Source organism: Sciurus carolinensis, chromosome 5 (genome assembly GCF_902686445.1).
Source record: "Sciurus carolinensis chromosome 5, mSciCar1.2, whole genome shotgun sequence".
Taxonomy (NCBI): domain Eukaryota; kingdom Metazoa; phylum Chordata; class Mammalia; order Rodentia; family Sciuridae; genus Sciurus; species Sciurus carolinensis.
In genome coordinates, this window is record NC_062217.1 from 148,895,850 (window position 1) to 148,919,160 (window position 23,311).

The window sequence follows — 23,311 nt, forward strand, 5'->3', positions numbered from 1 at the left end:
TTCCTGGGGTCCCTCTGCCCTAGGTGGGTCAGACCCTAGGTCTTTAACACTTGGGTAACAGACCCTTTGCTACCCTTTTACTTCACTGTGTTGCTTTCTCTGGAAATAAAAGGAAATTTTGGCTGTATTTTTATGCAGAATATTACCATTTGCCTACCATATTTTTCCTTTTTCTTTACTAGCAGTTCCACTGGCTCTGATTGTAAGGTTAGTCCCTAATAGAAACAAGGGACCTGTTTGGAGCAAAACAGTTGAAATGACACTGGTAGACCAGGTGGGCCCACCCACTCATTACACAGTACTCACAAGAATCTCATCTTAGATTAGTTCAAAATAAACATTCACTCTTTCCTTGTCTGTGATGTAGGCAACCCTCTTATCTGTGACAGAGAAGGCATAGTTATCTCATTTTCAGTTAAACAAAGCAAGAAGCAACATTTAATATCCTCAATGAAGAATTGAGATTCAAATGTCTCAATAATTCCCAAAGTTAAGATGAACAAATAAGTGGAATTTACTAGGGATACTTTTAAACTCCTATGTTTTGTTCAAAATATTCATTTCACCATCACAGAATGGGGAAGACTCTGTATGTTTAACCATTCATATGAAAAAAAGTATGAGTTTTGGCTAACTACAAGTTTGATGAACTCACTGCAAGTAGTGGCTAGAGAGCATTTCCCAAAAAAGTAAATACTTTCTCTTCCCCCCTACCCACCTCTCTCTCAGAATACAGGTAAGTCTGGTTTTGCTCTATCAGTCACTTCATCAGTATTTGATGAAGATCTTCAAGTATAAAGAAGTTGCTATGGCAGGTAGAAAAGAAGAGAAAGAACACAAGGATAGTGTAATAGGTGAGTAGGTGTATACATAGGTAATGACAGTATTGATAACTACGTTGGAACAGTGCCTTAATTTATGCTGTGCAATCACTCACATTGCCTCTCTTGACTTTGTAAATGCCCTATGAGGTCATAAGTCAAATACAATAACCATATTAAAGATGAGAAGTGAGGCTAAGAGAAAGATAAATCAGTGATTCTCAAAAACTTTGCTCTCAGGACAACTTTACATTCTTAAAATTATCGACATATTTCTCACCATACACACAAATTAAATCAAAATGAATGGAAGATGTAAACGTAAGCAGCATAACAATAAAACTCTTAGAAGAAAACCAAGTGTAAATATTTTTGACCTCAAAACAGGCAATGGTTTCTTATATATGACATCAAATGCACAAAGAACAAAAGGAAACAAGAAGCAATTTGGAATTCATCAAAATTGAAAACTTTGGGTTTCAAAGATATTATCAAGAAAGTGAAAAGACACCCATGAAATAGGAGAAAACACTGCAAATAATATATATGACAAGTGACTAGTATCTGGACTAAATAAACTCTTACAAGAATTTTAAAAACAGCACAATTTTAAAATAATTAATGGATTTGAATAGACATATCTCCTAATAAAATATATGTAGGGAGTGACCCTGGCAGCCATCCCAAACCCTATAGCATAAACAAAGTTGTACAGACTATCAGTGGAACATTTCCTGCCAAACTCCAAATGTTTTTAACTGACATGTTATTGGTTTCTGGGAAAGTTCAGGTATATTCCACTTAATTGTGGTCCACTTTTGCCTAGTTTACTATTATATATGAACCCTTCCTCCTGCTTCAGGGTGTGAGGGTCCCCCTATCTTGTTTTGCCCAATTCATGCTTCTTTCTGTAAGTTCCTAATAAAGTATACTTTGGGAAGTTGTGGGTTTGTCCTCCAGCTGTTCTTGATTCACCAAGTTTTTCTGTAACAATATCCACATAGCAGATTAACATATGAGTAGTCGTTTATGTCATTACTCTTTAGGGAAAAGATGATCAAAACCTTAATGAGATACCACTTCACATTTATTAGGATTGATATAATGGAAAAGATAGGTAATAACTCGTGTTGATTAGAATTTGGAATAACTGAGTAGTACTGACTTTGCTTCAAGATTCTTCCCACACGTGGACTTCCTTTCCATCAGCCCATCACCATCCCAGATTTGGAGGTCACGCCCCCTCACCAGAGTTCTACCAAAGCCTCCTTTTGACTTTCTGACTCTACTCTGATCCCCTCTATTCCGCTGTTGCCATCAGACTAACTTTCTGATACAGACTGTCCTGTCCTGCTTGACTCTTGGTCACGTAAGAATCAACCTGCACCCTACGTGCAGCCTCCTTTCCACACCCCTTCATGCCCGGGACATCAGCCTTGAACTTTCCTGAACTCTTTCGGCTTCTCTGCTTTACCGCACGCTCTCCCCCATCAAGACACAACAATCTGTTTTGCTGACTCGTACGTGATAGGTTTGCACAACTTCAGACAAGGATCAAAATGCTCCCTGCCCACCAGCCCGCCCTGCTTAGCCAGGTCTCCCCAACCTCCAGGGCAGCTGGGGAAGAGCCGCCTGCACAGGCCATAGTCCCAGGGGCGAGGGGCCGGCTGCCCTGGAGGCTAAAGCTCTTTGCGTTTCTTCCGGGCAGGGAAAGAGGGGCCGTGCTGGGGCGGAGAGGCCTCCACAGCTCAAAGGGCTCCCGCTCGCCAAGGCCGTCCGCACTTCCCAGTTCCAGGGTGTGGCGGGTCAGGACAGAAAGAGGAGAGGCCGGCATGCCGAGCCTAGAAAGTAGAAAGGCTACAGGGACCGCGGAGGCGCGCGGTGCGCTGCGAGGGCTGGAGCGGTCGCGCCTCCTGATTGGTGCCAACGCCGTCCGACAAGCCGAGCGGCCGCTGATTGGCTGCGCGGGCTCAGGCGCTGTGGGCGGTGTGAACGCGAGTAACCCTGAAGGCCCGGTCTGTGACCGGCAGTAACCCCGGCGGAATGTGCGGAGGGCGCGGCTTTGCTCTCGGGCGTCGGCGCGGCCCCGCCCCGCCAGGCCTGGTTGGGCTGCAGGAACTGCGGCTTTGAGCCGCTAAGCCAGCTGAACGTGGCTGGCGGCCTCAGCGCACAGCCACCTCCTTCGAACCTCGGTTGGGCTGCTGAGTTTAGTGGGGGTTAGGAATGAGGACGGGGGTGTTGAAGTCTCTGGGACGGTGGTTCTGTGGAATCACACTGGTGGCCGCGGTGGGTCAGCGAGGTGGCAGTCTGTCCGCCCGCCCCTGCGCGCTCTGCCCTGTTGGTGGAAAAGGCAAGACTGGAGGCTGTGCCCTGACGCTGGTCTTGCTATCAGGGGTGCGGCTTCTCCCACCCTCTACTCCGGGGCAAGGGGTCCTAAGGGGACTGATTTCCCTGAAGAAGGGAGGAGGAAAGGGACAGATGTGTACATGGTGGTCCCTTTCCTCCACCCTCCGCACCTCCCTCTGCAGGGGGTTACTGCCAGTCACAGACCGGGCCTTCAGGGTTACTAGCGTTCACTGCCCCTTAGCGCCCGAGGCCGCGCAGCCAATCAGCTGCAGCCCGGCTTGTCCGATGGCGTTGGTGCCAATCAGGAGGCGCGGCCGCTCCAGCCCTTGCTGCGCTACTCCCCGGCGGCTGTCGCCTCTAGGTTGCTGGTGGGAATGTAAATGCTGCGCAGCTGTTGTGAAAAACTGTTCTGTGATTCCTCTAAAATTTAAACATAAAGTTGCCGTGTGACTAAGCAACCCCACTCCTAGGTGTATACCTAAATGAAATGAAAACAATACTTAAATATGCGAACACAAAAGTCCATAACAGCACTATTCATACTCACCAAAAGATGGGAACAACCCCAAAACTTCTAATCAATAGATAAATTTAACTTGTGTGGTGTACTTAATACAGTAGTCAGCCAATCAACAATGAAAAGGAATACAGTATTGATTTATGCTACTTTGAACGTACAACAAAAACAACATACTGAGAGAAACAAGCTATACCCTGAATGTCACATGTAGGATTCTCTATGAAACATACAGAAGGGTTTAATTCGTACAGACAAAAAGTACATGTCGTTGCCAGGGTGGGGAGTGGAATGTGGGTAGGGAGAAGTTCAGGAATCCCTGCTGAGCTGGTATGGTGTTTTCTGGTATGGTGAAAATGCTTTTGAGTTAGAGATGGTGCTCACAAAACATTGTAAAAGTACTCAATGCCATACTTTAAGATAGTTGTGTTTGTTTGCTTTGCTTTGTTTTGTTTTTTGCAATTCCAGAGATCAAATCCAGGACATCTCCGTACCAGGCAAGAGTTTTACTGAGCTATACCTCAGCCCTTAAGTGGTTATTCTAGTGTTCAAGGACTACCACTTCAATTAAAGTGTATACATATTTAAAGCAGACTTAATATGGAGTCCTTCTATTATCTATAATTCTCTAAGGAAGTAATAAAAATAGAACCATGTGCAATCCTGGGCCTTGTGCTGCCTTTTATATTCACTTTCCACATTTTCCTCATTTTTTCTTATTCAAAAGTCTTTTACAGCCTGGCCAAGCCCTGGCTACTCAGGGTCAAGGTAGAGAGGGCACCTTTGGCCTTTTTGAGATGATTTGGGCCCTTCCTTTTCATTTGGCCCTCCCTTGGGCCCAGATCACAACGAGTTAGCACAGCACACATTGCCCCTTTGTGAGCCCTCTGTGGCTTGGATGTAGCTTGCTGGGCAGGACAGTGGAGGTGGGGCTGACCTGTGTCACCAAAAGGGGAGGGCTCTTCCTGCTTCCAGCAGCCCCAGTATAGAATCTAAGCTCCATAGAGTCTGCCATTGAGGCCTGTGGCATTTGCCCTAAATTCAGTGCACAAAATTCACTGTTTTGACTGAATCATAGAAATTAACTACAGGTCACAGAACAGGACTCCTACTCCCTTTGACATTTCCCTCAGTATGTAGCACAGATAGAGCTTAAACAAAAGCTTGAGATCTTTCCATCATTTCATCAAATACTATTTAGATGCAGGAAGACATTTCTAAGAGAGATGCTCTTGAGAATATCTGAACTTCACTGAAGGGTGAAATGTGGTTGGAAAAACAGAGGAAATGTCAAGTCTGTTTCTATGATAGAGATTTAAAATTCAGTTGTGATTCAATGTTAAGGTGGCTCAGGAGGAGGAGAGAGCTGGGTTCTTGCAGAACACAGGAAGCTTGTGCAGTTTCTGCTTGAGTTCAGCTCCCTGCCATTGGCAACCAGGGAGGAGGGCCCCACCAACAGACTTTGCCTCTGAGTATAACTGAGTATCACTGGCAGGCACTTGGGTACAAGAGATTCAGGCCTGTGTCCTTTGTCCTCTCCTCCACACTCTGGATAACCAGGAGGTGAGGCCTCAGTTTTAGAGTCAGACCACAGTACCACTCTCCACTCTCTCACAGATTCTCTCCAGATCTGATTAGGCAAAAACGGCACCTGCTTCTGATCTGGTGAGGTGATGTGCTGCCAGGTCTGCAGTGCAGTGCCTGTCTGTTTTATCATCATGTCCTCCAGTCTGGCAGAGTGAGATTTTGGATTTTCTGTTTAAAGGAAAACTGGATTTGCGTTTATGTTTGGCCTAACCCCTTTTCACTGGTATGTGGATTTTTCAACTACTGTAATTTGGTGTAGGAGGATTGTTATCTTAGACTTTATAGCAGCAACCTTTTGTCATGTGGCTATCTTTGTCCCTTTGAAGTTTGAGACTGGAGATAATATCACTGGAGAATTAAGAGAAAACAGTGCTTCCTTTAATCAAATACTTGAATTTCCTTTGCGTTTCTTTAATCTGTTTCAGTATGAATCTCAGCTACCACTAATGGTAAAAGTAATATAATACAAGGCACTTTCTTTTTCTCATACGATCTTTGTTATTGAGGTTCAATTCATATGTCATAGAATCAGCCTTTTAAAGAGTACAATTCGCCCATTTTTTCAGAAGAGTCCTGCAACTACCACCATGACCTAATATTAGAACATTTTCGTCACTCCTTACAAAACAGTGCCCATTAGCAGTCACTCTTCATTCTTCTCCCACGGGCTCTCTGGCAGCTTCTAATCTGCTTTCTGTCTCTGTATTAGTCTGTTCTGGACATTTCATACGAGTGGACTCATACAGTATATGTTTTTTTGCTTGACCACAAAACAAACTTTTCAAGATCCATCCATGTTATATCATGTAACAATACTTGGTTCTTTTGATGGCTAAATAATATTCTGTTGTACAAATATACTACATTGTTGTTCATTTATTCTTTTGTTCATGGACATTTGTGTTGTTTCCACTCTGGGCTCTTACATAATCCAGTTCTGAACATTTATATGCAAGTTTTTCATGCATGTATGTTTTCAGTTCTTTTGGGGATATACCTTGGAGCAGAATTGCTGGGTCCCATGGTACTTCTGTTTTCTCTCCTTTAAGAAATGGCCTGTATGTTTCCCAAAGCAACTGTACCATGTTAGATTCCCATCAGCAATGTATAAGGGTTCCAGTTTGTTCACTTCCTCAGGAACAATTACTTTTCGCTGTTTTCTTTATTATATTCATCCTAGCAGGTATGAAGTGATATCTCATTGTGATTCTGAGTAGTATTTCCTTGATGGCTACTAATGTTAAGCATCTTTTCATGTGCCTTTTTTTTGCCATTTGTATATTATTTTAATAAATGAAATGTATATTCAAATGCTTTCTCTTCTTTTACAATCATGTATGTCTTTTTATTTTTGATCTGCAGGGCTGAGGGGTGCAGCTCAGTGATAGAGTGCTTATCTAGCAGGCTGAGGCCTTGGGTTCAATCCCCATAACTTCAAGGTAAGAGTTCCTTTTATATTCTAACTAGACTAATCAAATATATGATTTACAAATTTGTTCTCCCATTCTGTGGGTTGCAGTTTCAATTTTCTGTTATCTTTTGAAATGCAAAAGTTCTCAATTTTGATGAAAGCCAATATTTAAATTTTTTTGCTGCTTGTGCTTTTACCGTCATATCCAAGAAACTGCCTAATCTCAGGTGTGTTAGCTTTTCATCACTGTGACCCAAATTCCTGAAAAAAAACATCATGGCAGAGGAAAGTTATATACCTTGTGACAGTCAGGAAGCAGAGAGGGGGAGAGAGAAGGAAGTGACTGGGACAAGAAATAGTCCCCAAGGGCATGCCCCCAAGGATCTACTCTCTCCATCTAGATTCCACCTCCTGCAGTTTCTACCATTTCCCAGTTATGAATCTCCAAATGGATTAACCCATTAATAAGGTCAGAGTCCAATCACTTTCCAAAATTCTTACCTCCAACTTTGTTTCATTGAGGAACAAGCCTCATGAACCTTTGAACATTTCCAAATCAAACCGTAATATTCCAACCCTCACCCACAAAGGGAGGAATCAATTAGGGACAAGATATAACCTTCCAGGGCACACCCCCAATGACCTACTTCCTCCACGTAGGCCTCATCTCCAAATAAAGCCTTCATATTATTAATATAATGGATTAGTCCATTGATGAGGGACACCCCCACACACAACTCATCTCAGCTGCTGTGAGGTGAGAGGCTTTCCTCCATCATACTTTTCTGCTCAGGCCCAAAGTAATGGATTCTGCCCCCATGGGCTGGATTCTCTGAAATTGTGAGCCAAAATAAATCCTCCTCTGAGTTGTTTTTCCTGGGTATTTCATCATGGTGACAGAAAGCTGACAAACATACCAGATGATGGAGATTTATGCTAATATTTTCTGCTAAGAGTTGTGTAGCTTTAGCTGGTGTAATTTCAGTCAATATCTGTATATGGTATGAGGTAGTGAACCAGCATTCCTTTGTGGGTGGATATTCACTTGTTCCAGCTTTGTTGAAAAATTATTCTATCCTTACTGGGTTATCAAGACATTCCTGTCAAGAATCAATTGACCTTAGATGCGTGGATGTATTTCTCCTTTCCCCTTCTATTCCATTGATTTATTTGGCTTTATGCAGGTACTGTACCACACTGTCTTGATTAATGACTCTGAAGAAAGTTCGAAATCAGGAAGTAAGTGTGCTCCAAATTTGTGCTTTTCTTTGCATATTTGTTTTGCTGTTCAGGGTTCCTTGAATTTCCACATGAATGCTATGATTTACTTATTGTTTTCTCTAAAACAGGAAGTTGGACCTTAGTGAGAATTGTCTTGAGTTTTTAGGTCAATTGGGGAAATATTAGCATCTTAACATAGTAGTATTTCCATTTATTTAGGTGTTTAATTTTTTTCAATAGTATTTTGTATCTTCCAATGTGGCATTCTGGGGCATGTTTTGTTAATCTTATTCCTATCTACTTGGTTCATTTTGACCATATAATAAATGGGATTCTCTTAATTTTTTTTATTGATTATATGTTGCTAATTTTTGGAAATAAAATTGATTTTTATATGTTGTTATTGTATCTGGCAGCGTTGATCAACCCATTAACGACCTTGAATAGTTATGCACATGTGATTTCTTTAGAACGTTGTAAAAATAGTCATGTCATCTGTAAATAGAAATAATTTTACTTTTTCCTTTCCAATCTAGAAGCTCCAATTCTTTTTGCTGTCCTACCAGATATTTTTTAGGGACCTTCCTGGCTCTATCCCTATGGAAGGGTAGAAAATTGGTGGCCATTCAGCATTAAGTGTTTTATTTCTATATTTTTCATTATTTTAAAGTATTTTGTCCTTTTATGACATAGTTTAATCTTGATTCCTATATAAGACCCTAATCTCTTGATACATTCTCACATAAAGCATGTTAAAACCAGAATATATTACACTTCCCATGGGGAGTTCTTCCACATACCAGTGTACATTGTACAGGTTAGCTCATCACTTTTCTAATCTTGATTAGATTGAACTTGTTTATCAACTCTTTTCTAAGATCACTCAGTCTCCTATACTCTTTTTGGAATGTTTGCAGGTAAGAATAGAAACCTCCTAGATGAAGTCACAAATGTACAAAATACATGTTGCCTGGAAGCAGCACAGAGGTGTGTTTAATTAGTGAGAAGACAACCAGATGTGGAAGAGGAGGAAATAAGAAAGAAAGCAAAGAGCAGAGTAAAAATGCATTGCTAAAATTGGGTACTAGTTCCTAGGAAACAGAGCACAGACAATGTAATGACAGCAGTTCTGAAACAACTGAAAAACACATATTCTGGCCTGAACATTTTAAACAAAATAAAAAGGGAAAGGGACCCAAAGTAGGAAGTAGGGTATTAATTGTTGAAGAAAATATCATTATCATGTAAGTTAGCAAGATCAGGCAGACCTGAGTGTGTATAACCTTTTGAGTTTGTAAGTTCAGAATTAGTTCAGAGCAGTCCTCTCAGTAATTCCTCTAACAGTCAAGTTTCTTGTGTAACCGTGATCACGTTATGTTTCACATATAACCCTTGACACTCTGCCGCTGCAACTTATTTTTAAAATGGACATGTTCCTTTCTCTTCCTTTCTCCCTGTTCCTCCCTAATCTCTCCCCCTCCCTAATCTCAGGGGAAACAGAATTACCTTTCTTCCCCATTTTAGGCAGATTTCTCTGTCCTTGAGCACACACTCACCATAGGAATGAAGTAATCCAGACTTTGGGGATGGTACCAGATCTCAAAAATGACTATCTCCCAAATTAACAAGTGAATTACAACTCAGAACACCTGGAATGTAGCCTTGGCATCATCTCTATAAGCAACCTCCCTGCCCCGCTCCCGTTCCTACCCTGCTGATGTGCAGAATCGCAGCTTTTGGGACAGGAGTCCCCTGTGTTTCTCCTTTGCTTGAAAGCAATAAACCTTTTTCCTTTTTTTCAAAACCTATTGGATTGGCATCAGGGACAAGGACGGAGCTTTCAGCAACACTTCTGCTGCTGCTCTAGGCTTGTCCATGACACACGGAGACCTGGTATTTCCCCAGGCCACGGTGCCAACTGGTGGTACATTGATTTAATAGGAACAGACACCTCCTTTCCAGCTGCCCAGTTTAACCTGAAGTTACCCTTAGGAAGGACAGTGCAGGTTACTGGGGTATGACTCAACCTCTGCAGCATGTCTCCCCTCCCCCTCCTCTTAAAGATATAGACACATATAGGAGGATGAGCCATAGAGACAGGTCCCAGGAGACTCCATCAGTCAAAAAAAGCTCCAAGACTCAGTGCAATCAGATTCACATCAATTTTATTAGGAACAAACACAACCTCAGATCAGAACTAGCTTCAAAGTTGATATTAATGAAAATTATTCCAAAAATGATTCTTAGGTTACAAATAATTACTATTTCACATAAGGAAAAAATCTCACCCAAGGAAGGAAAGGGTATCCTGCATTTATTTTCATAGCAATGAGTATACATTCTCAAAATTTTGTCTGGCTAATTATCCAACATTTATCAACTGCACTCATTCAATCTCTCAAGAGGTGGATGTAGTCTAACATCATTCAGGACACAGTACACATCGAGTTCATGGTGGACACTGGTATAATAAAAAACATGCAGGTCTTGAGAATTCCTCTGCTGATGCCAAATGCTTTAGTAGAAGCATTACTCATGCCTCAAACCTGTCCATTGAGGTAGGTCAGTTTTATTACCCCATTTTAAGAAAAGGAATACTGAGGCACATTATAATTGACTTGTCCAGTGCTGTGGTCTGAATTTATGGAAACTTCATCTCCAAAGCAACAGCATTGAGGTGGAACCATTAAGAGGTGATTATAGGTCAAGAGTGTTCTACCCTCATGGATCAATGTCCTTATCTTGGCATACTGGTTGGAGGCCCTGACCTTCACCACCAGTGCAGCATGACTACCTTGCATTCTTAACTTTTCACACCGACCCACTTCAGCTACATTTATAGAGAACACACTTAGAATATTTGCGGACTATAGAAGAAAACTTCCATTTTAAATACTGTAAGCATCTTTTAATTAAAAAAGCATAAATAAAATATGTTCAAATTACTTCCACCCTCCATCAAATGTGATTAAGAAGTTTCCAAAATGAAGCCCAGAAGGGAATCCTTCAAATCAATGCATTGATAATCCTCCAAGTGGGTCAGATTTTAAATATGCACTGCTGTAGGCTCTCAGAAGTTAAGGGACTCAGAGGAAGCAAGGGAGGCTCACGTATAACATGGATTAGAAAAGAGGTAAGGCACCTGAATAAATTGTCAGCATAACTGTTACAAATTTACTCTTGATCAGAGTTTATTTTAATGTGTCATTGAGCTTTAGAATCTTGAGAACTGTTCTTTACTGAGTCAACGTACCACTACCCACACACACGTATCCTGTACCCTCAGTCTGAGGTCTCCATCCTCACTGTGTAGGGACATGGAATGAATTAAATCCATGGAAGAGGATTTGAAGAGAAATAAGAGAAAATTGAGGGTTTTGTTCATATATTTTAAAGCAGATATCTGATGACTTGCAGAATTAAAACAATCCAAGAGACATATTTGGGGGTAGGCACACAGGTCAGCAGATATGATCTACAGTGATATTCCATAAGATTCTTTTCTGCTTAACGAACAGTTCAAAGCAAGGCTGCCTTAGTGCAGGCTGGTCCCTGTAGCCTCTATTCGACAGATGCAGGAAGAAAGGTCCTGCTTCCTTCTACCATCGGGCCTCAACAATGGACAGAGCATTTGGCATTGTACACTGCCAATCCTGCTAAGAGCGAAGCCAGGCTTCTGCACTTTGACTGAGGTACAGGGCAGGACAGGCCCATAGTCTTTAAACCACGGACATTCTGGTTTTTTCCCCCCAACTTCTATCCTATTGTCTGCCTGGCTGAGTGGTAGGGGATCTCAGATAAGTTTGCTGAACAGACACTCTTTTCAGCAAAGTTCATGGCATCTCAGATCCCACATTTAAGCCAAAGCTTTGCAGCAGACTCTGGCTCCTGGTCAGGCCCTCCTTTCAAAACGAGGAAAAGGTGTCCTCCTCTTCCTGCAAGAATCACACTGAGTATGCTCCCTTCTGTCCTAGAAAGGAGATTATCAACAAACCCTGCTTTGCTCCACGGTTAGCTCACTGGCACAATGTGGGTATTTGGCTTGGCTTATTGGGAAGGGAGCCTGTCTGAGCCAGGGATATTTTGAGAGGAGTCACTAAACTTTTTTGAAGTTATCAGTGTGGCAGAGGCACATAGGGAGGAGGTGAAGAGGATCTGGAGGCTACTTTATTTCAGTGCCCATAAGCATTATGTCTGCAGGACAGGGTGCTGCCTAGACAGGATCCTCACTGCCCTGAAGACACGTGTCAGAGAACCAAGAGAACCAATAAGAGAAAAGGACAGATGGAGTGGAGTCAGGAAACAAGGCAGTTAAGAGATCCCTACCCCGCAACCCTTCCCCAGGCAGTCCTAAGGTAGTCTGGATGGTCACAGAAAAAGGAATGCATGAAAGGGCAAAATACCTGGGGAGGAAGCCTAGATTTTAATCTATCGAAGGAGAAATTGTAATGGATGAATGGACCTACTATCTAACTCGGTTCACTAGAACACCCAACAAATTACTCAGCAACTTCTGAACCCTCCAGCAATGTGCTGTTAGAGCCCTTCCTTTGCAAAGTGATCTTAGGAGCTGCCTACAGACCCTGCCCCGCAAACTGTCCATCTCCTGCCCAGCAGTGGGAGGAATGGGTACACCAGTGGATGCCTCTTCTCCTTCAAGCTTCTTATTTCTTTTTCAGAGGGAAATACTCCAAGTGAATATTTCCATGCTGCAATACAGATTATGTCTATACATGTTTAACTTTGACCCAAGTTCACCTGCTAAAATCTTTCCATTGTTGGATGTTTGGAAATGCCACAGTCATCCTATTACTACAAGGGCAGTGACCAAAATCCTGAAGATAGCACAGCAGAAAGATGAAAGGAGTTGGACAAGCAGCTCACAGAATCTTCAAACTCTATGAGCTGTTGCTGTATCCATCACTTCTGGACACAGTCAACCTGACAACTTGCTTGTCTATGAAATAAGAAATCTCCTTGTTAATACAGGGGAAAATATTTTTCCCTAACGGAGACCACTTTTCCTAATGCTTCCCATTTGGCCTCAATTCAAACTATATTGAGACATTAAGATGTGCTGCTGTAATTGCCAAACTTCATGGCCACTCTACTAATTAATCAGGAGAAAAAGGAAGTGTACTAGGTAGGAAGACTACAGGTTTCTGCAGCTGGGTCTGATTACAAAAAGAGCTTTCCCACCTCAACCACATCCTTACTTACAAATCATACCCTGCATGCTCACTCTCCCCTGATGAATGACCTGCTTTGTAAGCTTTGCAACAAATAGTTATTTTCACCTTCCATCTAGTAAAGCATGGGCTGATGACAGTTAATGGGCACTTTTGATAAGATTTTGTTGCATATCTAGCTAAAGTCACCTACCTGGAAGCTCAGGAGAGATCAAGAAAAGAGTTATCTGGGGAAAAGATCTTTACTTTTAGACTCTAGAAAGACTGCTGGGTTTTTACAATGGACACCAACCTATGGCTGAACAGGTGCTTGCCTGGGAGGCAATGAGGGAGGAGAGAAAGGAAGGTGATAGGAACCAAGCAAAGAAAAGGATAATGGGAATAGAAGAGAAAAAAAACAGCCTAGCATCAAAGAGGGGAGTTGCTGCCTTTCAATACTTGAGCGTTTACAAGAATACTGTACTAGAATGGGTTAAGGTCATCGTCTTTAGCATCTGGGTAGCATTACTCAGTAGTTAATTAACAGAACATTAAACCTCTGCCCAGGTGGCTTTAGAAAAGGAACCTGGACAACCCCAAACTCAGGCACTCTTATGGCTTCCATCTCCAGTTCTTTTAATCCTGGCCAAGACGGCGGCCTTGGACACTTTCTTCCGGTCATAAGCCAGGCCGAGGGCAGCCATGCAGTCGATGAAGAACGTGGTGAAGTTGATGTGCCAGCGGTACTCACTGGCAGAGTAGTCATAGGGGAAGGTGTGGTGGTAGTTGTGGAAGCCCTCGCCTGGAACAAAAGCAAGGAGAGAAGTTATGGATCTCAGTGGATTGCTGTTCTCCTCATCTTTGCAACCTCTTACCCAGCAGGGTGCCACAAACCTCTGAGAAAGCTGACTGAATGGATGAACCCTGTGACTTCTACTCTGAATCCCAATGCCCTCAGAAGCATCTTAAGAAATGAGTCAAGGGGCTGGGGAGATAGCTCAGTTGGTAGAGTGCTTGCCTTGCAAACACAAGGCCCTGGGTTCGATCCCCAGCACCGCAAAAAAATAAAAAAAAAAAAAAAAAAAAAAAAAAAGAAATGAGTCAAGAAACCCTGGTCACCCATGCGTCTGGGAACCTCTGTGATGGGAAATCTATCTTGAGGATAAGGAGACCAAACAGAGTAACTGGTACTGTTGACAAGAGGATTGCTACTTCCACACATGGTTTCATAGCAAGGCTCTGGGTGAGCAATCACCAAGCCTAACATCCAATTTAAAATGGAATCATACATACGTAAACAAGAAGAGAAAAAGGGAGCGGATAGCTAATGGGTAGCACCTGGGTCAGCAAGAGACCTCCCAAGGAAGGCTCTAGCGGGAGGTCAGCTTTATCAGAGAGAAGATGATCATGTGACTGTGAGGGAGGTAATTCAAGATGAAAAACATCACAAGGCAGGAAACAGGGGTAACGGAGAAGGAGAAGCTCTGAGATGAGAAGGATAAAAGAGCAGCTTTGGAGTAATGAAGGACAATGGAAATTAAGTAAGATGCTGCCAACCACTTTTTTATGATGGTCCTTAGGGAGGCTAGAATTGGGAGAGCTCACTATAGTACCATTTACAATATAGGATGCACACTTGTATGAAAATTCAGGTTTGCACAGTGTAGATAATGTATTTCAAACATGAGTCAAAGTAAGAATATGCATAATTGTAAAAGGTACCTGAAAGGAGGGGGAAGATAAATGGAAGTCCCAAAAATATAGGGGGGAAAATACTTTTCAAACAATAGCTCACATCACTGATGAGAAGTGGCCATGAGGTCTCCACAGGGAAAATTAACTTGAGGCCTTGGTCAAAGTCTATATGCACGTGGAATGAAAGGACAGGAAAAAGTGGAGACAGATGGTAGAACTGTTTCCTTCAACTCTGACAATTGGGACTGGGATTATAGAGAGATACAATTTAGGAATAGTGAACATCAAAGAAGGAAACAGAAAATTGTAATCAAATTCTTTGCTTTACTGGAGGATTCCCACAGTTTTGTGAGCAAAGGGGAGTGCCTAACATATAGTAAAACATATAGTAAAACAAATAGAAAAATAAAGGGAAAGAGAAAATGGGACAGGTAGGAGGTGGGAAAAGGCCACCAACAGATGCACTGATTCCCTCATATTGGCATCACTAAATAATAAGGCCTGGCCCACCTTTTTTTTTTTTGTTACGGAGGATTGAACCCAAGGGCGCTTAACCACTGATTCACATCCCCAGCGCTTTTTAATAGTTTATTCAGAGATAGGGTCTCACTGAGTTGTTTAGGGCCTCACTAAATTGTGGAGGCTGGCTTTGAACTTGCAATCCTCCTCAACTAAGATTATATTTCATGCACATGCCATCACACCCAACTGGCACACTCTTAAAAGTAGGGCACATCCAAATACAGTATTGAGATTAAAAAAAAAAAAAAAAAAAGTGTGGCATAGATTAAAATTTTATACAGAATATTTAAATATAAAACACTAGAGTTATGAACCATGCAGATATCTCAACTTTTGTATTTAGACATCCCCCACCTGAAGTAAGACTATAGACCTATGAGATGACTAGAAAAAGGAAAACTCAAAGGAACTCATAAGGGGCTGGGGCTGTAGCTCAGTGGCAGAGCACTGGCCTAGCATGTGTGAGGCATGGGGTTCGATCCTTAACACCACATAAAAATAAATAAAATAAAGGAATGCTGTCCATCTACAACTACAATAAATAAATAAATAAATTTTAAAAGGGACTAATAATGGGTAGCACTTGAGATTGTTTTATAACTTAAAATCAAAAGCAGTATTACTTTTCATCCTTTCCACTTTCATAGAGTTGTTGCTTCACTCCCATAAGGGTTTCCCAAATATGCTGCCCCTAGTAGAAAATGAACTACAAAGTGGTTATAAAAACAGTCATTTAGATTCCTCTGGCTCCTCATCAGCAGACCAGATGTGGTCATGTTAGGGACTGATGACTTACCCACAGCTCCTAGGGAAACCAGGATATTCTCCCGGGAGTTAATGTTCTTGTCATAGGGGCGGTATCCGTAGAGGTGGGCAGCACTGTTCACCAGCCAGGTGGCATTGAGCACTATGGCATATCGCAGGAAAGTGGCAACACACAAACTATGTAGAAAAGTTTCACCCCAACAAAACCAGGGCACCAGTGTGGGCAGGATGAAGCACATCAACAGGACAGCAGGCTTGTAGTACCTACATTGAGAGATCCCACATTTACTCAGTGGAGAGAGAACTCTCACACCTACCTGGACTGTCCATTCCCACTGGGTGGGCTGTATCTTTCCTCCCACACTATGAGTACAGTATGGCATAAAACAGATAGAGGAAATGGAGTGGGAAATCTTTAAAGCACATAGTGTTCCTGTCAGGTTTTAGATGAGGCGATATGGACCTGTTAAATGATTCCCATCTCCTGACTTGAAATCCATTTTTCTTTTTCATGAGACCATAAGGTGATGTTGGTCAAATAGGTGAGGGTTCAAATCTCAAGCTCATCAGCCCAAATTCTTCAGCTCTAAAGTTAGGACTCCCTTAACTTTAACCTGTTCATCAGTTTTTAGCACAGTTTTCCTGTGACCACCCATAATTCTTTGCTTTTCCCTCAGGAGGCACACTGAGTGTCCTTAATCACCTGCAGGTCTCTGTCCCTCCAGAGGCCCTGTCCTACTCTTTATTTCCACACAAACCAGGCCATTGACATTCCAAGGGGACTGACTGCCTACCTCCCTACAGTAGTCACATCTTTGACTTGTATGACTGACATTCCCTGTCTCCATCTCCTTTCCATTGCTGTCATTGCATCCCTAGCATGGGTCCTTCCTACCATCTGACCTGTGTCCCTGCCTCTCCTCTCTCTGGCTCAGTGGTTACTTCCACCCAACCTGAAAGCAGGCTCTCCGAAGCGCACCTGACTGTCTCACACTCCCGCAGAGACCATTAGTAGTAGTTCCATGTTGCCAGCTGAATTAAATCCTACATCTGTGCCTAGGACTCTATAGGAACCCTATCAGTCTCTAATCCTTTATCCAGCCCCATCCCTATACTCTAAACAGAAGGACCTTCCTAGAACATGCATGAGGCTTTATTTCATTCTTTTCATTTTCTCTGCACCATCCCTGTCTATCCATCCTTGAGAAAGTCTCCATCCATGGGTGGATTCTGATGCTACTCTTTTTTTTGTAAACCTCTCCCTAGAGTGCGTTACTGAGTAATTTCCCTCCTCTTTCTTCTTCCTGGGTATAGCCGATATTCTGCCTTGTATCATGGTTATTCAGGTACTTGGTTTATCCTCAATCCACTGAAAGGCTTCACACTTCTTTAAGATAAGGACTTAGTTATATTCATTTTTGTATCCCTGATTGTCCTACGTCAATAATCATTTCTTGCCCTTGATTTGTTTCACTCAGATAACACACACAAAGAAACAGAGCATTAGTTTGTCTGAGGATCTGTGCCACATTAAAAATTAACTTAAATGATCTAAACATGCAAACCCAGTAAGTCACTCAGTTTTTATTTTATAAATTCTGAGAGAAAAAGTTGGGTCCCTGAACCCCAGATACCCAACGCCACATCCCCAGCCCCATCCTCCCTTCACTCACCTCCTCTGGAACATCACCAGCTTCTCGGCTCTTAGGTCAGACAAGTTCAGCGTCCTGCCTTTCTCTTTGACAGCTGGGTGTTTGCGCACAAGCAGCCAACCCACGTGAGAGAAGAAGAAGCCTCGGCGGGAATTGTGAGGGTCGGCATCTGTTTCTGAGAACTTGTGGTGGGCGCGGTGATCTCGGGCCCACTCATAAACATCATTCTGGAGGGACAGAGAAGAGGAACACAAACCTGAGGAGGGACACTCTCCTGCGAGAAGTCCCATGCCTGGATGTCTGCAAGGGTCCAAGCTCACAAAGTATCTATGAGTTTGGTTCCAAAGAAGACTTGTTGGAGCCTGCCCTCTTCTGCACAATTGACCCTGAAGCTCAGGTAGAAAATCAACTTAATCCCAGACCACAGGAATAGCAACGCTGCTTCTTGCAGGTTATATGATGGGGAGAATGGAAGTAAATCACACTGAGCTCAGACAGTGTCATTGGGAAAGACTGCTATTCCTGGAGCAAAGGAGGGACAAGGTCCTCAAGGACCAATTTTTAGGGAACCTATGAATCAAGTGGCCTCAGGCCCCAGAGTGGTAGTCTGTGGGTGGCAGAGGCTCTACGCTGATGCCTGTACATGTGACTGCTCGCCTAACTGAACAAGAACAGCAAGTGATTCATGACCATGACTACAATTCCAAAGGACATCTGGGCTTGTTGGGGACTCTTTCCATTTCTTCAAGAATGTATCAATATGACTTTTCCTTCCCTTTGGCCCTCAGGTAAACAGCAGGAACTTCAAAATACAAGTTACTAGAGCAGAGTAATTGTGGTCCTATCTGGTGCTGCCACACTAGGTTAGTCATGACTCAGTTTCCTCATCTGTAAATTGGGGATGATAATAAGACCTACTTTCCTAGCCATCTTAGAAGGAAGTGAGTAAGCTATGTCAAGTACTTAGCACAGTGCTAAGTATTTGCTGTTACTATCTGAAAGAGCTCATGAGTGTACAACACATCCTCTTCAATCCCACTGTGGCGGGGTCCTAAGATAGTCACCTAAGAGCACAAGTTTAATGTCCACTGTTTGCCCAGGAAACCAGGCTCAGTGCCTAGTTTATGACCATGGCTCATATTTTTTTGTGTGTGGTGCTGAGCCCCAGGACCTTGTGCATGTGATTGACTATGGTTCTTTATGCTAAAGGACAACAACAGCTACACTATATGAGAAGGGACACTGGGAGGAACAATAATTCCCTATCTTGATAGCCTTTCTTATTCACCTCCTATTTCCCATCCCAGTGATGAAGTATCCCCAAGCTGGATGTAATTAAGCATTGAGCCTCACTTGAGGTGACCACAGTATCTGGAACTGGCAATGGCTGTTCTACTGGGGCTTCTCTCTGGGTACTGATCCTCTTCATTCCACCCTGGATCATTGACTGGCTAGAGGCACAAGAGCTAAGCAGCACCAGCTTCTCACCTGGAACGCCATGGTGTTGGCAATGATCAGGAAGAGTCGCAGGGGCAGCCGTGCTTTGTAAGTTCGGTGGCTCCATAGGCGATGAGCTCCTGCTGTGATGCCCAGGCCACTGATTAAATAGTACACGTAGGCTGCCAGGATAAGATAACAGGAGTCACCAACATGCAAGTTTACAAGGCATGTCAAAATTCTCTCCTAATGCCAGAGTCTGTGTGGTTTTTAGATTTTGTGTGAAGATCTGCCTCCCCTGAACTAAGGCCTCTTAGAGTTTTTTGTTTGTTTTTGTTTTTTTCATATTGAGGACAGAACCCAGAGGTGCTGTATCACTGAGATAAGTAAGCAGCCCTTTTTATTTTTTGAGACAGGGTCTCACTAAATTGCTGAGGCTGGCCTCTTACTTACAATCCTTTTGCTTCAGCCTCCAGATTACCGATGTGTAGCACAGTACCTGGTAGCCTGTTAGCTTTTACTACTTAAAAGTATCATCATCTCTACATACCAGCATCTAAGGAGGTAGGACAGCAGAATAGGCCTTTAACCGTTGGTGCCACTTGTCATTGTCAGTCTGCAGGGACATTATCCCAGAGCCTATCTCCCCTTGACCTTCAGCTGAACTTCTGTAAGACATTCAGGGCCCCAAAGTACTCCACAGAGCTTAGGACCTGTGAGCTAGTTGTGAAAAGAGCAGCCAGAGCTATCTGCACACTGACCAGTTGGAGCAGCCATATGTTATAGGGAACAATCAAAGGATGCAGTGATATGTCTATTTACCACCTGATACAAAAGTATTTTTTGTAGGAGGCAGCGTGGCTGTTTCTGAGAAAGTCAGCCCTGCAAAATTGTGTTTGCACAGTGACTCAGGTTCTAGCAAAATATTAATATTATGTAATTCACTGCATACCTTGAATGGAGCAGCTCCTGTTAACACTTCATAGTGCAGTTGAAGAAATAGATTCCCACAAAGGTTAAGTGTTTATCTAGACCACCTAGCTAGTAAACTGAAGCCATTTTTTGAGACAAGGTTTGAAGCAATTGTAACAAATTGTTCTAATTCTTCTACAGCCAGAATAACAGTTTCCTAAACAGCCTCCTCCTCTCCCTCCCCTGCCTTCTGTATCCTGTCCTGTTCCTTCTTCAGGATCCTCAACAGGGTCAGTGACCCTCAAAGGAAAGTGTTGTCCACATTCCCTCTGAGCTGCAATTGAGGATCCAGGTGACATGAGGCCTCTGACCATGTGGCAATTGAGATCTTCTGATACTCTTTACCCTTACCTGGAAAAACCACAATGGAGCCAGAGCCCTGCAATTACCAGGAGGACAGAAAGGGATTGGACAAAGCAGAAACACTTGGCCAAGAAGCAAGGGAACATCTGGGGTTGTCTCATGGTACAGATTGCCCCAGGATATTGAATCCAAAAGCATCTGCCATCGCATCTTATAAGGGGAACCGGGATAAGAAGCCAGGCACTCTGCTGCCTACTGTATCCACACTCATTGATCCTAACAAAGTAGTGCTGTCCCCACTTTTTATCTGGAAAAACTTTTACTGGGAAAGGGGTTCTTCTTAGTTACATTTCCCTGTGGCACCTGAGAACGTCTATGACAAAGCTCAAGGGACCAGATATCACCACCTATTAGACCTAAGAGACTATGAGGGGGCAGTCTAACACCTGGCCCGCCAGCCAGCCTTTCTAAACCACCGCTCTCCTAGATAGCTGCCAGAAAAAAACCCACACCTTAGATTGTTTCAGGAAACTTCTTATGGTCTTCTGAAGGCATCCTGGCTCCCCACCCAGAGCAGCATCTGGACACCTGGGTCTGTAAAGCTCCCTGCTTCCCCTTTCCAACTCAGGTTCAGAGGTGAAACTGCCTGCAAAGTGCATGTGTGGATCCGGCGGGCAGGACTACTCAGCCTCCAGCCACAGATCCCTGAAAAAGCTGAGCTAAGGGCGGGTCAGGGAGGAACTAGAAATCTCCCTCATTACAGCTGCCTGAGGGCTAGGGAGGGGCCAGGAGAACTGGTATTAGAAGGTGCTCGCCCTTGTGGCCTCAGGAGAGAGGCTGAATCAAGGAAAGGAATATTTCATTCCAAGAACATTTGTTGGCTAGCATGTGCTTACCTAGGGTAACAGTAGCACAGTATACAGAAATTTTCTTCATCTTCTTCCATAATAAATCAGCCTATCTGCCCAGGGGGGTCAGGTCAAAAATAGTTTTGTGGAAGCCAAGCAAATATTGCAAACAGAAAAGCTCTTTCAGAATAGGAGTCTCTGTCACTTGTCTACAACGCAAAGCTTCCTGCACCCATGATCTCCCTGACACTCAGAACAGACACTCCCTACATCCCAATCCTTTTAGGCTCTATTCCCATCCCAGTCAGCCTCTCAAGCAACCAAAGACATATGGGTGGCAAAAACAGGACAAGGAGTAGCAGCTGCTCTGTGGAAGACCCCACCTTATTAAATATCAGTGAGAAACCTGGGGTACTGGTTCAGGACAAGGGAACCTGCTTACCCCAGAGCAAAGTGTAGAACTTGCTGGTGGGAACCAGTATGACCCCATACAGGGCTCCCAAGTGCAGCAGACCCATGAGGATGATGTTTCTCCAGACATACTCAAGCTTGGGCCTGGGGCCCTCAGCATCCTGATAGCTGGGGTCAAATATGTCATCTTTCATTTCAGGGCGGATGTCTTCCTCAGTGTAGAGAGGGTGGTTCTCCAACTTTTCCCCTCCATTCTGCGAGCTCCCTTTGGGAGGCGCTGTGATGGTGGTGGTGGTGGTGTAGGAGCTGGAGAGCTAAAAGGAGAGTAAGAGGAGAGTCAGGAGAGAGCAGAGACTTGCAGCAGCGGGATCACATTTGCTCTCTAATAGGACTGGGGGAAGGGCGCTGTGAAGACACAGACCCTGCCCCAGTACCCAGGTTACATGAGCGTGGCATGAGATGGAAGCGGGAAGTTTCCAGAGGTTATGCAGACAGATTGGGGGTACAAACATCAAGGTGAAGCGGCAGAAGGAAAGAAGGGTGAAACACTCCTACCCGTGGTAACGGACAAAGGAAAACCCTACGTATATACATAAAAGCGCCGGCACCACCGGGTTTTTCTTTACTTTAAAGCCTAAGAAACAAGGGGAATCAAGTGCCCCTATTAAAAATCTAGTTACCAACCGAGAGGAAAGCAATCGACTTAAGGCAGAGCAGCTGGAAAAAAGATGACCAAGTCCTCCCAGGAGTTTTCAACCAGTCACCTGGAAATCAATTCAAACCGGAGAGCACGCGTGGCCGGAGCCACTTCTGAGAAGCTCACCTGCAGCATATGTGCCGGCATCTTGCCTCTGTGATGCTGGGATCACGTTTCCAGGGCCGAGACTGCCGAGCGGAATTCGATCTGCTGAGGCCGAGGGCCGACTGACTTCGCTTCTAGAGACCGCTTGTGAGCCGCGATCCAGTGCGCTGCGCTCAGAACGGTCTGTGCGCCTTGCGCGCTCGATGGATGTCCCGGCCGGAAACTGCAGTGCGCAGATCTCCCTGTGCTCCCAGACTAGAGCTGGCAGTGATTGTGTCCCATATTTCCTTGATTCAGTTTTAACAACGAGGGACAAAAAGCGCAAAGCTGGTCGAAGAAGCCGGGAAAGGAGGTGAGGGCGGGAAAAGGGAGGAGACCAAAAGCACCGGAGCGCCGCGAGAGTCAAGGCATCCGAACACTGCAGACAACAACCCCCGGCCGCGGGGGTAAATGCTAATTAGGCTTCCTCAACTCTGGTCGTCATTGGCCAACGGGAATTTGGTGCCACCTCGTCCTGCTGTCGCCATTGGCTCGGCGCAATCTGCTGTTCCCACTGCCGCCAGGTCGTCGCTCCCCCGCCCCTCTTTTTCTGCTTTTGGCTTCTCCCCCAACCCGCCGCTGTTCTCCGCCCACTACCCCGCGGCCTCGGGCCGCTGGTGAGCATTCTAGGCCAGAAGACCCTGTCACACTGTTGGGGTTGGATCCAATCCCAGGACTGGCCCCCCGCGCACGGAGAAGTTGCGCGCGAAACAGTGGGGGAAGCCAACATAGCGCCGACCACTCGCGACTCCATCTTTATCCCATCTCCCCAGGCGCGTGGGAGAGGAAACATG

At 44.0% G+C, this 23,311-nt stretch overlaps 1 protein-coding gene across 1 annotated transcript; it reads right to left on the reverse strand.

The window, feature by feature from the left end:
- Positions 1-10,051: 10,051 nt before the first annotated feature.
- LOC124984655 (acyl-CoA desaturase 1) lies at positions 10,052-22,913 on the reverse strand. The gene is made up of 6 exons (XM_047552532.1): positions 22,500-22,913; positions 21,708-21,990; positions 19,194-19,324; positions 17,727-17,932; positions 16,085-16,317; positions 10,052-13,873 (listed from the first exon to the last, which is right to left on the reverse strand). Exons 1-6 carry the CDS (start codon positions 22,518-22,520, stop codon positions 13,674-13,676), a joined length of 1,074 nt encoding a protein of 357 aa, XP_047408488.1. The 5' UTR covers positions 22,521-22,913; the 3' UTR covers positions 10,052-13,673.
- Between the last annotated feature and the right edge of the window lie 398 nt (positions 22,914-23,311).